The following is a 14,662-nucleotide window of genomic DNA, read 5'->3' on the forward strand; positions in this document are numbered from 1 at the left end:
TCCTGTCCGGCCAACCCTTTTGAACAAAACCGATCACCTGACGCAGGAACGGGTCCCGCGCAGTAGCCGACACGACCTGCGAACCTGTAAGCGGAAAACCCTCGACCGCACGACGATCTTCCTCATCAATGTGGAAACAGAGTAGTTTATCTCGATCGAAAACCGGGTCGGGGCCCATCGGCAAACGCGACAACGCGTCAGCATTGGCGTGCTGGGCCGTGGGGCGATAGTGAATCTCATAGTGAAAACGAGACAAGTATAAGGCCCAACGTTGCAGGCGGTGAGCCGCCTTATCCGGAAGCGACGCCGAAGGGCTGAACAGAGAGACCAGCGGCTTGTGGTCAGTGATGAGGTGAAACTTAGAACCATACAAAAAAACGCTGAACTTTTTTAGAGCATAAATGACAGCGAGTGCCTCCTTTTCGATTTGAGAGTAACGCCGTTGGGCATCGTTGAGGGTCTTTGAAGCATAGGCGATGGGTCGTTCCGACCCATCCACATACCGATGGGCGAGAACAGCCCCTAGGCCATACTGTGACGCGTCAGTCGCCAGAACCAAGTGCTGACCTGGACGGAAGGTGGCAAGACAAGGCGCCGACTGCAAATGAGCCTTCAGGCGAACAAAAGCCTGCTCACACTCGTCGGACCAACAGAAAGGTACGTTTTTGCGTAACAGCTGATGCAGAGGATGAGCCACCGCCGCCACGGATGGAATGAATTTGTGATAATAAGCAATCTTGCCTAGAAACGCCTGAAGTTCTTTGACCGTAGACGGCCGGGGGAGAGCAGTGATGGCTGCAACGTGCTGACGTAGAGTTCGTATACCTTCACGGGACAAGTGGAAACCAAGATACACAATGGAGGGTTGGAAGAACTGTGACTTGTTCAGATTGCACTTCAACCCAGCCGAATGCAGAACCCGAAATAATGAACGCTAATTGCGAAGGTGCTCCTCAGTGGAGGCCCCCGTAACAACAATGTCATCCAGGTAGTTGATGCAGCCAGGAACGGAAGCCGTGAGCTGTTCCAAAAACCGCTGAAAAAATGGCCGGCACGCTAGCGACACCAAATGGTAACCGCTGGTACTGATACAACTCACAAGGAGTGTTGATGACGAGAAATTCCTTGGAAGACGCATCCAACGGCAACTGATGGTACGCCTCCGATAAGTCAAGTTAGGAAAAGAACTGGCCCCCAGCGAGCTTGGTAAATAACTCCTCAGGACGGGGAAGAGGATAAGTGTCAATGAGACTCTGAGCGTTGACAGTGGCTTTAAAATCGCCACACAATCGCAGACTCCCGTTGGGTTTAGAAACCACCACGATGGGCGATGCCCATTCGCTGGAGGTAACAGGAAGGAGAATCCCTGAAGCTGTTAACCTGTCTATCTCAGCCTTGACAGGTGCCCGCAACGCCATCGGAATAGGGTGTGCCCGGAAAAACTTAGGGCGAGCTGTAGGTTTAAGAGTAATGTGGGCTTCAAAATCCTTGGCACGACCCAGACCAGCAGAGAACACGGACGAGAATTCAGAACACAATCCATCCATCTGTTGATACGGAATATCCTCAGATATGAGGTGCACATCATCATCAATGGAGAACCCAAACAACTGGAAAGCATCATAACCGAACAGATTTTCAGTGCCCGCATGATCCACCACGTAAAACGTGAGGGGCCGAACAACAGACTTGTAAGCAGTGGAACATCAAACTGGCCAACGATAGGAATTTTCTGTTTATTATAAGTTCTCAGATTTCGCGTAACTGGAGACAGGGGAGGGGAGCCCAACCCCAAATACGTGCGAGAATTAATGAGAGTTACTGCAGAGCCAGTGTCCACTTGCATGCGAATGTCTTTATCCAGAACACGAACAGTAACAAACAACTTATTTCTTTGAGAAAGCACACAGTTAACATCCATGTCCGATGCCTCGTCCTCGTCGACAGGAACGTGAGGGGACTGACACACAGAAGCAATGTGGCCTTTTTTCCTACATGAATTACACGTGGCCCAACGTTTTGGACACGCGGCCCTGTCATGCTGTACGAAACAACGTGGACAAGAAGGAAGGGCGGAACGAACCTGTTTCTGTGGTTGCTGTTTTCGCTGCGAGCGTTGGGGCCGAATGCGACGTTGTTTACGTGAGTGAACCGCCGCCACATCATCATTCTCCTGGGAAACAGGCAAATTGTCCGTGTCGAAAGTTGACTGTTCAGCGCACACATCACACCACGCGTCTATTTGCGCGCCAGCAGCGTGAGACACTTCAAAGGATTGAGCGATGCTTAGAACTTCCGACAACGACGGGTTTGGCAGTTGTAGGGCACGTTGCCGCACTTCTTTATCAGGAGCAAGCCGTAGAATAGCATCCCTAACCATTGAATCAGCATAAGACTCATGATGAGTGTCCGTGACAAACTGACATTTCCTACTCAGACCGTGTAGTTCCGCCGCCCAAGCCCGGTAAGATTGATGGGGCTGTTTACGACACCGGTAGAACGACACGCGGGCGGCAACGACGTGGGTGTTTTTTCGGTAATAGTTAGACAATAAGTCACACATTTACTGGAAGGACAGAGAGGCAGGTTCCCGCAGAGGGGCTAACTGAGATAGCAGCTGATAGATCCGTGAGGAAATCCAAGATAGAAATAACGACTTACACATCAGGGCGTCGACAACGCCGAAAGCCAAGAAGTGTTGTCGCAAACGCTTCTAATAATCCTCCCAGTCTTCAGCGGCCTCGTCGTAAGGAGGGAACGGAGGCGGAGAAGAGGACAACAGACGATGAGTAAGCGACGTCGACAACGCCTGAATAGCAGCCGTCAGCTGTGTTTGTTGTGCCTGAATAGCAGCCGTCAGCTGTGTTTGTTGTTCAATGAGCGCTTGCATAAGCTGTTCCATGTCTGCCGAGACACGAACGTGCAATACTCCAACGCTGGAAAAAAAATATCCGACCTCGTCGCCGAAAAGTGTTATAACCTTTAATTCACCAATAAATTGCGTGGATATACAAACGTAGAAACAATAGTGGCTTTCATGCTACCAACTCCGTAGCTGTCACTCAACTGCCGTGCCGTGACATGCGGCCGGCGCCGTTCATAGCCAGGTGGCGCTCCCGCGCTCAGCCGAGCTGCGGAGCGCCTCTATCGCCGTGTTTGTGTACTGACGTAGCGGCACTTTTAAATCTCGTGGCACTGTCACAACAGTTGTATGTAAATGGATGTAACTAATAAAAATTCACTCTTAAAGATTTTTTAAAAAAATTAATAAAATCTTAATCAGGCCCACCAGATCCTGTCACTGTATCTTAGGAATGCTCCAATATGACAATAAATTAGACAGAAATAAATTTAACTCCAAAGAATGATTATATGAAAAGAGGAAAATTTTAAATTACGGCAGGGCCTTGGAGACCCTGCATATGCATTCATGTGTGTTTTCGGCACCATGCATCCTAGGGTTAAGTAAGAACAGCAGAGATGGTATTTTTTCCCAATAAAAAACGACTTATTATTCCACAGAAAGTCACATTTCTTAAGTAATTACTATCAATAGTGCTGGATTATATATCTATTAATTACTAAGCAGATTTGTTTTAACCAATCATCTACTTTTTCCCATGTTCCTGTGCCCATGTGTCATCCATGAAAAAGAGGAGGAGAGAGAGAGAATGATGCTACAGGCTCCTATTTTTCACCTAAGATACCAACAGTATTTCTTAAGGTAAGATTACGATTGAGAATTATTTGTTTGGTATTGCACCACCAAGCTGTTAAATCCCTGACGATTTAGTTCCACTACTGAGCAAATAAAGCTTCAGTATCCATAATTTGGGGTTAAGAGTAGGTCACTATTCACCAAATAAGAACTTGCCAAAGAAAACAAGCACTGAGTGATTGATAGGCACATATGAAGGATGATAAATTGTTTAGCTGGCATTCAGAGTTAATTTTCATAGCTAGGAAACAAACAAACAAACATCATCAACCTGCCCATACAGTCACTATTGTTTCATAATGATCCTACCTGTATGTCGAGGTAGTTTGAAATAACGCCACCCAGTATTTGTACAGAAATGGAGAGAAGATTGTTTTGCTCAACTACGTGTGTCAAATGGGTGCATGTCTGAGATGTCTGGGTTTGTTCAAGTTTACAATCTCAAGGGCTGTTTCTATTCAGTGCCAGTGTTCACTTTGATGCCAGTAATGTCTGTGCTACATTTCAGTGCACGATTTAGAAGAACCTGTGGTGTGGTGAGCTATTGATAGGACAACAGTTGGTCACTCATTGTGTGACGCCGCAGATTCCATTGTAATGTTCCAGAGTGTGGGTTCATGCTTTCAAACAACAACTGGGATTCTAAGACCAGGACAAGTTCATCCACTACCAACTGCAGCTTGATATGATTGTTACCTCTTATTCACATTTGTTTGAATAGGTAGCATAATTATCTCTATTGTAGCACACCTTACAGACAGCAAGAGGACACAGAATATTAATCAGAAATGCTTGCATTCCATTTTTTGGGAAATAACTTTCTCAGAAGGGCCATGATACATGTATCATTAACAGTGACACCATACTATAGATGAAGAATATGTTCAGCTAATTGACAAGTTTTGGTTTATTATTGAGCCTAATAAATGATGTATTTTGTCTGTAGGTACCATTTATTTATTTATTTATTTATTTATTTATTATTATCATTATTTAGATATAATTTTTAAATCTCTTGATATATTGTCAGTAATGTTTGTTTATTTATGGGTACAGCAGTGCATAAAAATACATGAAGCAAACTACAAACAAAATAGTAAATTTACAGGTAGACAGTTGAAAAAATTCACTACAAGAATGTTTTTCAAAGATTTAAAGTGGTGAAACACTCAAGAAAAGATTTTCTGTTCAGCATCTCTACAAACATGCTATTGGTGAAATATTGTATCTGAAAATATTATAGCACTAATATGTTCCTTGACTATTAAAAGCCGGCCGGAGTGGCCGTGCAGTTCTAGGTGCTACAGTCTGGAACCGAGCGACCGCTACGGTCGCAGGTTCGAATCCTGCCTCGGGCATGGATGTGTGTGATATCCTTAGGTTAGTTAGGTTTAATTAGTTCTAAGTTCTAGGTGACTGATGACCTCAGAAGTTAAGTCGCATAGTGCTCAGAGCCATTTGAACCATTTTTGACTATTAAAATAGTTTCTGGATAATACTTTAAGAACTCTGGTTCAAAAATGTTGAGTGTGCTCTACCATTGCAAACAACAAATGCTGCTGGAATGAGTTCTAACAAAATTTATATATATGGAGGCACAAACAAGATATTACATCTGCCAGTTAGTGCTAGCACATTGTTGAATTGTGAGTTTTTGACAAGTATTCTTACCAGAGTATGGAGTTATCTGCTGCTGACATTCCTTCCGGAAGGATTCTCTCATTTGACTTGCAGTTGTTTGCTTCATCTCCATCACTTTCCTCTGCTTGTTGGCCCCCAACACCCACAGTGATACTCCGAAAACTTTGAGAATGCAAATAGTCACAGTGAATTACAAGTATTTATAATTCATTCAGTTAGCCTAATGTAGGAGTAAAATAATGTAAATAAAAGAAAAAATGAAATATTGTTTAAGAGTAGGGATAAATCACTTGCAAATCCTGTACTTTGAGTGGAGATAATTCTCTTGCATGTTCTGTACCATACCTGACAAGGGAGTCCAGTCAACATTGTAGTTGTGTGCCACGTTTTAAGAGTTTCAACTGGTGATAAACACTGTTGATATTGTCTGTTACAGTGTTTGACTGTGTAATAGTACGGCATTTGAATAGTGTTGACAACACAGAATTCAACATTTTGTATTTTTTACTGTATATTTTGTGACCTGTCTTGTACACAAATGTCTGGAAAGTAATACTTGTGTAACTGATATTCACAATTATGAATACGTCTTAGGGTTTTAGGAGAGGTCCTATGACAGGAAATTTTTATCATAGTTTTCAAAAGTTTTTACACATTGCTCTCCTGTAAGCAAATCTTATTTCAGTCAGTGTCTACTTTGCTGTGGTTATACATTTTACACTCTATCTGTTATTCATGATGCATTAGAGTCTTCACATACTTTGAACACTAAGAGGGTTTAATGCCATCTTTACAACTGTTCTACTATTTTTAGAGAGTTTCATCTTACCATATTTTTTGTTTCCTGTTCTTTCTCTAAGGTTCTTAAGGTAACTGTCAGAACATAATGTGAAGAAGGTGTGGCTGACTTCGTACCTGTGCCTCATTCAATTTGTGATGACTCTGTTTTCTAAAACATCAAGCCTCCTCCAGATTTTCAGCTTTTCATGACATTATGAATGATTCAAAAAATTTGTCCTGCAGCCACTCAAGTTTCAGCTCTTCCACTTATATTTCAGCTGCACATATTTTGGCCATTCTTGGATATTATTTTATTTTGAACCAAGAGATATTGATGTAATGCCAAAAGTGGACTTACATGCACACCACAGATTCTGGTCTGTACCTCACAGGTGTGTACCTCCTGTGGCAAGTGAAGAAAGTGCTCAAATGGCTAAATCTTTCTCTGTGTATCTTTTGGTTACTAAAACTACATTGAGAATTCGTTATAGCAAGGGCCAGATCTTGTTCCCTTGCTCAAATTAAAACTGCTATCATGATTTCTTAAATAGTCTACTAATTAAATCTCCGTGGCTTCGTTAAACACTGACTCTCAAAACAATAATGTGGATGCTAAAATCATGTTGCTGTAGTTGAGTAAGTGGACCATATGTATGTAATGTTCCAACACTGAATCTTGTCCACATCCGCCTGTTGCAGTGATGAGTCATCCATCACAGAAACAAGTAAATCTGCAGTCTTCATACAAGGAGGGAAGATCACTTTTACAAGGTGTTTCTCAAGTATCCAGTCTACCTTTAACATGCAAAGAGCACCCACATAAGGCAGAAACGTAGTTGACTTCAAAAATCACATTTCTGATTGTATCCTCGAACAATGGAAAATCCTTGGTGGAATAACAACAGTATGCTCCTTACCACATAGAGTAGGTGTAGAGTGGCAGACAGGCCGAATCAAAAAATACTCATAGATATTATTAACTATCGAACTAAGTCCTTTGTCAGACACACATGAAAGAAAATCAAATACATAAATACATGTATAACTCTCACAAACATGCCACTGTCACATCCAGGTGCTAATATCCAACTGTGACTGTCTGGGGTGGGTAGTGGTGGTACAGAACGGGGTGGGAGAAGGGGAAGGGGTAGCAGTGTAGGGTTGGAGAAAGACGCTAATGCTGCCTGTGGGAGTGTATAGGGACATGGCTTGACAGAACAGTGGGCTGGTAGTTACAGCATCAAAAGGATGTGTGGGGGTAGCAGAAGGGAGGGGGGGGGGCAGAGAAGGGGAAAGGCTATGCAATTGCACTAGATGGATGGAAAGTGTGTGTAGGTCTGGAGTGCGAATAGGAAGGAGAGAGGGCTAGTGGAGGTTTGAGGCCAGGCAGGTTACAGGAATGTAGGATACGTCGCAGGGATAGCCCCACCTGTGCAGTTCAGGAAAACTGGTGTTAGTGGGAGGATCCAGGTGGCACAGGCTATGAAGCAGTCATTAAAGTGAAAAACACTGTGGTGGGTAGCACAATCAGCAACTCAACAGTCCAACTGCCTCTTGGTCACAGTTTGGCAATGGCCATTCATGGAGACAGATGGCTTGTTAGTGGTAGTTCCCACATAGAAGGTAGCATAGTGGTTGTGTCTGTGTTGGTAGATCATATGGCTGCTTTCTCAGCTGGCCCTACCTTTGGTGGGGAAGGAGATGCCTGTGACTAGACTGGCATACAGGGTAGTAGGAAGATATCAGGGGGCAAGGCATTGGGAGTAGGAGGGGAATAGGGATGGACAAGGGTGTTGCATAGGTTGGGCAGATGACAGATTACCACTGTGGAGGGGTGGAGAGAGTAATGAGGAGGCTATTCTCATTCCAAAGTGCGAAAAGGGATAGTCAAAAGTCTGGCAGAGAATGTGATTCATTTGCTGGATTCCTGGGTTGTACTGAGTTAGGAGAGTGTGCTGTTCTTTGGCCACACAGTGGGCATGTTGGGTATGGTAGGTGACTAGGAAGACAAGTCACAGGGGATATGCTTCTGTATGAGGTTGTGTGAGACCTTGACATATTTGGAGAGAGATTGCTCATCACTGTAGACATGGGTGTAGAAAGGGTGGCAGCTGTCAAAACGGATTATTGTTGGTAGTTGATATGTTTGACATGGACACAGGTACTGATGTAGCCATCCTTGCAGTGGGGGTCAATATCAAGGAAGGTGTCTTGGGCTGAGGAGGAGCAGTTGAATCAAATGGGGGAGAAGTTGAGAGTGCCAGGGTATGTGGAGTTGGTGTCCTGAATCTTGGTGCAGATAATGGATATGTCATCATTTAATCAATCAGTGAGGGGTTCTGGTTGGTTAGGAAGTGATCCTGTAGATGATCCGTGATAAGTTGGAATAGGATGGTGTCGTGCAGGTGCCTGTTGCTGTATCACAGATTTTTGTAATAGATAATGCCTTGAAAGGATTGTGGGTGATGATGTAGTTGGCCACGGTGCCAAGGAAGGAGGTCTTGGGTTTCGTGTCTGTTAGGCATTGTGAAAGGTAGTGTTCAATAGCGGCAATCCCAGGGGCATTGAGAATTTTAGTGCAGAAGGAGGTGTATCAACACTAAGGAGCAGAGTGCCAGGTGTTAAGAAACAGGAGCTATGGTGATTTGGCAGAGGAAGCGGTTGGTGTCTTATACATAGCAGGGAAGATTATGGATAATATATTGAAGGTGTTGGTCCACAAGCATTCAGACCTACAATAGACCTAAATGCAAGATCTGTCCCATACATCCTCTCACTACCACCTACTGCCGTCCTGTCATAGGCATCTCCTATCCCATAAAAGGCAGTGACACCTGTGCAAGCAGCCAAGTGATCTACCAACTTAAGCTGCAGCCACTGTGCCACCTTCTGCATGGGCATGATTATTAAGAATAAAGTCTGACTGTGACTGTGTCTGAAGTAAGCAGCAATCTTTTCAGGAGTGGATAGTGGAGGTGGAGAAGTGGTGTGGTGTTTGGGGAAGGTTATGTAGATAGCAGGATAGGGGTGGGGGAAAGATGCTAGTGCTGCTTGTGGGAATGTGCAGGAACTGTTGGGGTCAGGATAGAGCTTTTAACTGCAGCATCAGGAGGCTGTTCAGAGACGGGAGCCAAACCTGCCCAACATCCCCTCATAGCCATCACACACTGCCTTGCAGATCATCTACATTTACTACTCCTCCAGGATTTCCCAGCAGCCATCCTGCAGAATCCAGAGTCTGAACAGACCTACAACAGTGTCATGATCCTGTTCTCCAAAAACCTCAATCCTACAAAAGTTTCAGTCCTTGTGAAACGGCTTATCTTTTGCGCCACTCCCAAATTTATACATAGGCTTATTAAAGGTTTTCTCTCTTTCCATAAAGCAGAAACACTTTTTCATTACTAACCCTACCAATCAGATTCAGTGCAAAACTAATATTAAACTCTGCCTGACTCAGTTTTCTCCTCTATCTAACTGTGATACACACCCGCTGCCGCCAAATTATCCTGTGTTATCTTTCCATAATTTGTAACCTCGACCACTGCCTCGCTATCATTCCCCAAACCCCTCAACATGGAAACCGACCTCACATCCATGGAAAGAAACACAATCTGCCACCTGAAACTAATCTCCACCTTATAGTCATACATGTCGACAAAGGCCACTGTGGCTTTGAACCATAGGAGTTATCTGGTGGAGGGACTTTGCCATCTGTCAAATACACCCATCTAAAAACCGTTCCACAGTCACACCCATTCCAGGTATCTAGCAGGATCTCCAGTCCCTCCTCAGATCCTTAGGTCCATTCCAGAACCTCTCCCCTAACTTTCTCTTAACGTGTTGTCGACGGAATGGTAAACTCTAATTTTGCTTCCTTTTGCAGGAAGTTTTATCTTGTCCACACCTTATGAAAACATAATTTTGAAATATCTTTTGGGAAGGTTAGAAACATTTTCATTATAAATTCTTCATTTGTTTTACAGCATTATTTTGGTAGCAAGTCTTACAGTTACCTGTTTGATTAACCTGTCCTCATCCTCAGTTTGTTTCTTCGTATCTACACACATCAAAAAAAGTTTTGCATCACTCCGGTTCCCAGAACTCCCCAGTTCCCAGAACTCACTTAACATGGGGAGTCTTACTACATGGTTACCAGTTTGAATGTTAAGTATATTGCTAATCTTCAGCCATAGAGAATTTCGAACGCATCTGATTATTCCTCAGAACTTAAGTATCCTACTTCTTTCTATGTTGATTCTTCCAGACAGTTCTCTCAAATTTCATTTTTACTGTAATACTAAATTGTGACCCGAGTCTCTGTTCGCTCCTGGATATGCCTTAGAATCCTTTATCTGATTTCAGAACCTGTTTCTGACCATGATGTAATCAAGCTGGATTCTTCCTGTGGTTCTTGGTATTTTCCAAGTACACATTCCCCTCTTGTCATTTTTGAAAAATATAATCACTGTTACTGGCTGAATTTTATTGCAGAACTCAATTAGTCTTACTTCTCTCTCATTCCTTCTAGCAAGCACATATTTCCCATAAACCTTTCTTCTGTTCTATCACCTGCTGCTGCATTCTAATCCCCCATTATTATTAGATTATCATCTCCCTTCACACACTGAATTACTCATTCAATATCCTTGTATTCATCCTCTACATTGTCATCATCTGCTCGTAACATCAGCACGTATACTTGAATTATTGTCATTGGCGTTGGTTTGTTGCAGCTTCTGATCAGCAACACTCTGTCAGTGAACTGTTCACACGAACTTACTCTCTGCCCTACTTCCTGTTGATAACGAATACTACTCCCATTATACCATTTCTCGCTCTTCTTGGTAGTACTCTGTATTCATCTGTGCAAAAATCAGTATCTTCTTTCTATTTCACTTTACTGGCCTTCATTAAACATAGATTAAGCATTTGCATTTGCAGATTTTCTAGCTTCCCTACTACTTTCAAACTTCTGACATTCCATAGTCTGACTTGTAGAACATTACTCTTTTGTTGACTATTCGATCTTTCCCTCATGGCTATCTCCCCTATGGACACTTTTTCTGTTAAGGCTACATGTCCTGTGTGTTTTTAATGTAATGGTTTCCATTGTCTTCTGCATCCTCATGACATTGATCATGGCCAGTTATTCTGCCTTGTAGGGGCAATTTCCCAACCCAAGGGCAAGAAGTTGCCCTGAAACACTGTCCACTCCTCTGTCCAATTTGACAAGCTGTTGGCAGATGAAGGTGACTCCTTATGCTAGGAAGTCTCCAGCTGCCATTGCTGTAAGAAGAGCAATAAATCAAAAAATTATCTACAATCCAAGAAGTCTTCACTGTGCTCATTGTACTGATAAGTATGGTAAAGAGAGCAACACTTAACATGCCTCCTTCAGGGACACTATTCTTTTATATAAAGTTGCTCAAGAATATGTCTCTTATTTGGTAATATAATGTCTATTGTGCAAGGAAGTATTTCAATATAACTGACACACTGTCGCAGAAGTTCCATTAGTGAAACTGGCTGATTTGTACTTCCACAGGGTGTTCCAGTTTGGTTTACCTTTATTTTGTTTTATGCTCATGAAGCATCCTGTGCCTTGCCTGATACATGCATGTTCTTAACAGAGTCTCCATTAAGCTGCATGCATTGCAGCACAGATGTGGAAACTCCTGCAGGCCCTCCTCAAACCGCATTCATTGAGTCTGTCGCACCCATCGCAGGACAGCTGCTTGCAGCTCCTAGGTCCCTTCATAGGCCTGAATAGGTGGTAATCGGAAGGAGCCAAGTCAGAAGAATGTCGTGGGTGTGGCAGTACCTGGAATCCCAGAATGATTGCAGCTGTGGTTATATGAAATGTGTGGGGATTACCGTTGTGTTGCAAGAGCACTCCTTTGCCCCATTTTCCTCGTTATTTCTTTTGAATTGTGTGATGCAACTCTCAATGAGTCTTGCCATGCAGTTCAGCAGAACCACCCTGGAAAATTAGCGAAAGGAATGCTCTTGCAACACAACCCTCATCCCCTTATGTTTCAGAACACCACACTGACAAGGGATTCCAGGTACTGTTCCACTTGCCATATTGTTCTGACTTGGCCCCTTCTGATTACCACCTGTTCAGGACTATGAAGGTACCTCTGTGTGGACACCATTTTGCAGACACTTAGGAACTGCTAGCAGTTGTCCTATGGTGAGTGTGACAGACTCATTGATAGTAGTTTGAGGAGGGCCTACAGGATTTTTCACATCTCTGGTGCAAGTGTATGCAGCTTAATGGAAACTATGGTGAGAAAGTGCATCCATCAGCCAAGGCACAGAAAGGCTTAGTTAGTGTAAAACAAAGTTAAGTGTAAACCGATCCTTGTACAACACACGTGGAAGTACACTTAGCCAGCTTCACAACTGGGACTTATGTGAAAGTGTGTCAGTTATATTGGAATCCTTCCTTTCAGAGTAAAATTGCCCTTACCAAATAACAGACACACTATCAAGTACCTTTGCACAATAGTGTCCCTAAAGGGAGCATTTTAAGTGTTGCTCTCTTTACCATTCTGATAAACAGCACAGTGAAGACTCTGTGTTTGTAGATGATGTTTTGATTTATTGCTCTTCTTACAGTCTTGAATCCATAGCTCATCAATTATAGTTGACACTTCAGAAAATGGAAGATGGGACACGACATTCTAACCCAGGCCTATTTAAGTAAAAAGGTCTTGGGTTTAGACAGGTCCTATTTTCAACAGTTGTGTAAAGTGTTTGCCTGTCACATGTATGCTGTGAATGTGCCATTCAGTTTGATCTCTCTACTTAAAAATGTTGGTCACAGTACACCATATGGGCATTCGAATAACAGCTGAAGGTAATGGATCAAGCCTTATTCCTTGTGGCCATGCTGAAGCTAGTGAATCACTACTTACACTCAAAATATCCATGGTTATGCTGCCGGTCTATAGTGTCCAACGGGCACAATATTTCGGCGTTCAAACATGTCGCCATCATCAGGTGAACTGACGGACTGAGATCCTGTGAACGTGCCGGCACGGAGATCCGTACGCTATGGCTGCTCAGGGGGAACTGGGTTTGGTCGCGGCGGCGGCCGATTTAAATACCCTCCGCCCGCGGCACGCTCCCTCCGCCGTCCGCGCCCAGCGCCACGGTCGCGCGGTGGAACAGATTGCGACGGCGTCTGAGATGACGTCGGTGTGATGGCTCTGTCCGCCGTGGTCGTCACAACTATACGTCTGCTCGATTTACTCTTGATTAACCCGATCGCTGGTTCCCAAGCCTTGCTAAGATAATAGCCACAGTCCCGGTTTATGAGGTCGTCATTGGTGCGAATTTCGATGGCCTCTCTAACAACGCTGTCCCAGTATCTCGACGTCTGTACCAGAATCCTCGTGCGGTCATACTCCATGGCGTGATTTTCCGACAAACAATGTTCAGCGACCGCCGACTTGCTCGGATACATCAGTCGAGTGTGCCTCTGGTGTTCACGGCATCGATCCTCGACGGTACGCATCGTCTGACCAATATACGACTTGCCACATTGACACGGAATCTGGTACACGCCGGCCTTCCTCAAACCGAGGTCATCTTTGGCGCTCCCCACCAGTGCACGAGTTTTATTTGGAGGACAAAACACAGTTCCGACCCGGTGTTTCTTCAGAATGCGGGCGATTTTCCCCGAGAGTGCGCCTGTGTATGGAATAAATGCAATGCCTACCTCCTCCCTCGTGACTTCATCCATCTCAACAGGTTGTGCTGCAGTGGGTGGGCGGAGAGCACGTTGAATCTGCCACTCTGAGTACCCATTTTTTCGAAATACAGTTCTCAGATGTTCCAATTCCTGGGGTAGACTCTCTGCGTCAGAGATAGTGCGCGCCCTATGTACTAGAGTTTTAAGTACCCCATTCCTCTGTGAAGGGTGGTGGCAGCTGTCTGCATGCAAATACAGATCAGTGTGCGTAGCCTTCCGATACACCCCATGACCTAGGGTGCCGTCAGCCCTTCTCTTGACCAAGACGTCAAGGAAAGGTAATTTACCCTCCGTTTCAGTCTCCATAGTGAATTTGATGTTGGGGTGTATGGAGTTTAGATGTGTAAGGAAGTCAAGGAGTTTATCCATACCATGTGGCCAGATGACGAACGTGTCGTCCACGTAACGGAAAAAGCAAGTAGGTTTCCATACGGATGACGACAGGGCTTCCTCCTCGAAGTTCTCCATGTACAAATTCGCTACCACCGGTGAGAGTGGGCTACCCATGGCGACTCCCTCCGTTTGTTCGTAGTATTCTCCATTAAAAAGAAAATACGTGGAAGTCAAGACATGCCTAAAAAGTTCAGTGGTCTTCTCATCAAACTTCTGACTAATCAATTCTAGTGACTCTCGCAGGGGTACCCTCGTAAACAAGGAAACGACATCAAAACTCACCATGATATCTGACTCATCCAACCTGAAACTATCAAGGCGTTTAACAAAATCCACGGAATTACGGATGTGAATCAGCTGACACCCAG

At 44.1% G+C, this 14,662-nt stretch overlaps 1 protein-coding gene across 2 annotated transcripts in view; it reads right to left on the bottom strand.

The window, feature by feature from the left end:
• Positions 1-14,662, bottom strand: part of LOC126095034 (dual oxidase-like) — a 261,993-nt gene that overhangs the window by 153,749 nt on the left and 93,582 nt on the right. For both annotated transcript variants that reach the window (XM_049909698.1, XM_049909697.1), the window contains one exon: positions 5,390-5,521. In XM_049909698.1, coding sequence (XP_049765655.1) covers positions 5,390-5,521 — 132 coding nt within the window. The remainder of the gene's footprint in view (positions 1-5,389; positions 5,522-14,662) is intronic.

This window comes from Schistocerca cancellata, chromosome 8 (assembly GCF_023864275.1).
Source record: "Schistocerca cancellata isolate TAMUIC-IGC-003103 chromosome 8, iqSchCanc2.1, whole genome shotgun sequence".
In the NCBI taxonomy this organism is placed as follows: Eukaryota; Metazoa; Arthropoda; class Insecta; order Orthoptera; family Acrididae; genus Schistocerca; species Schistocerca cancellata.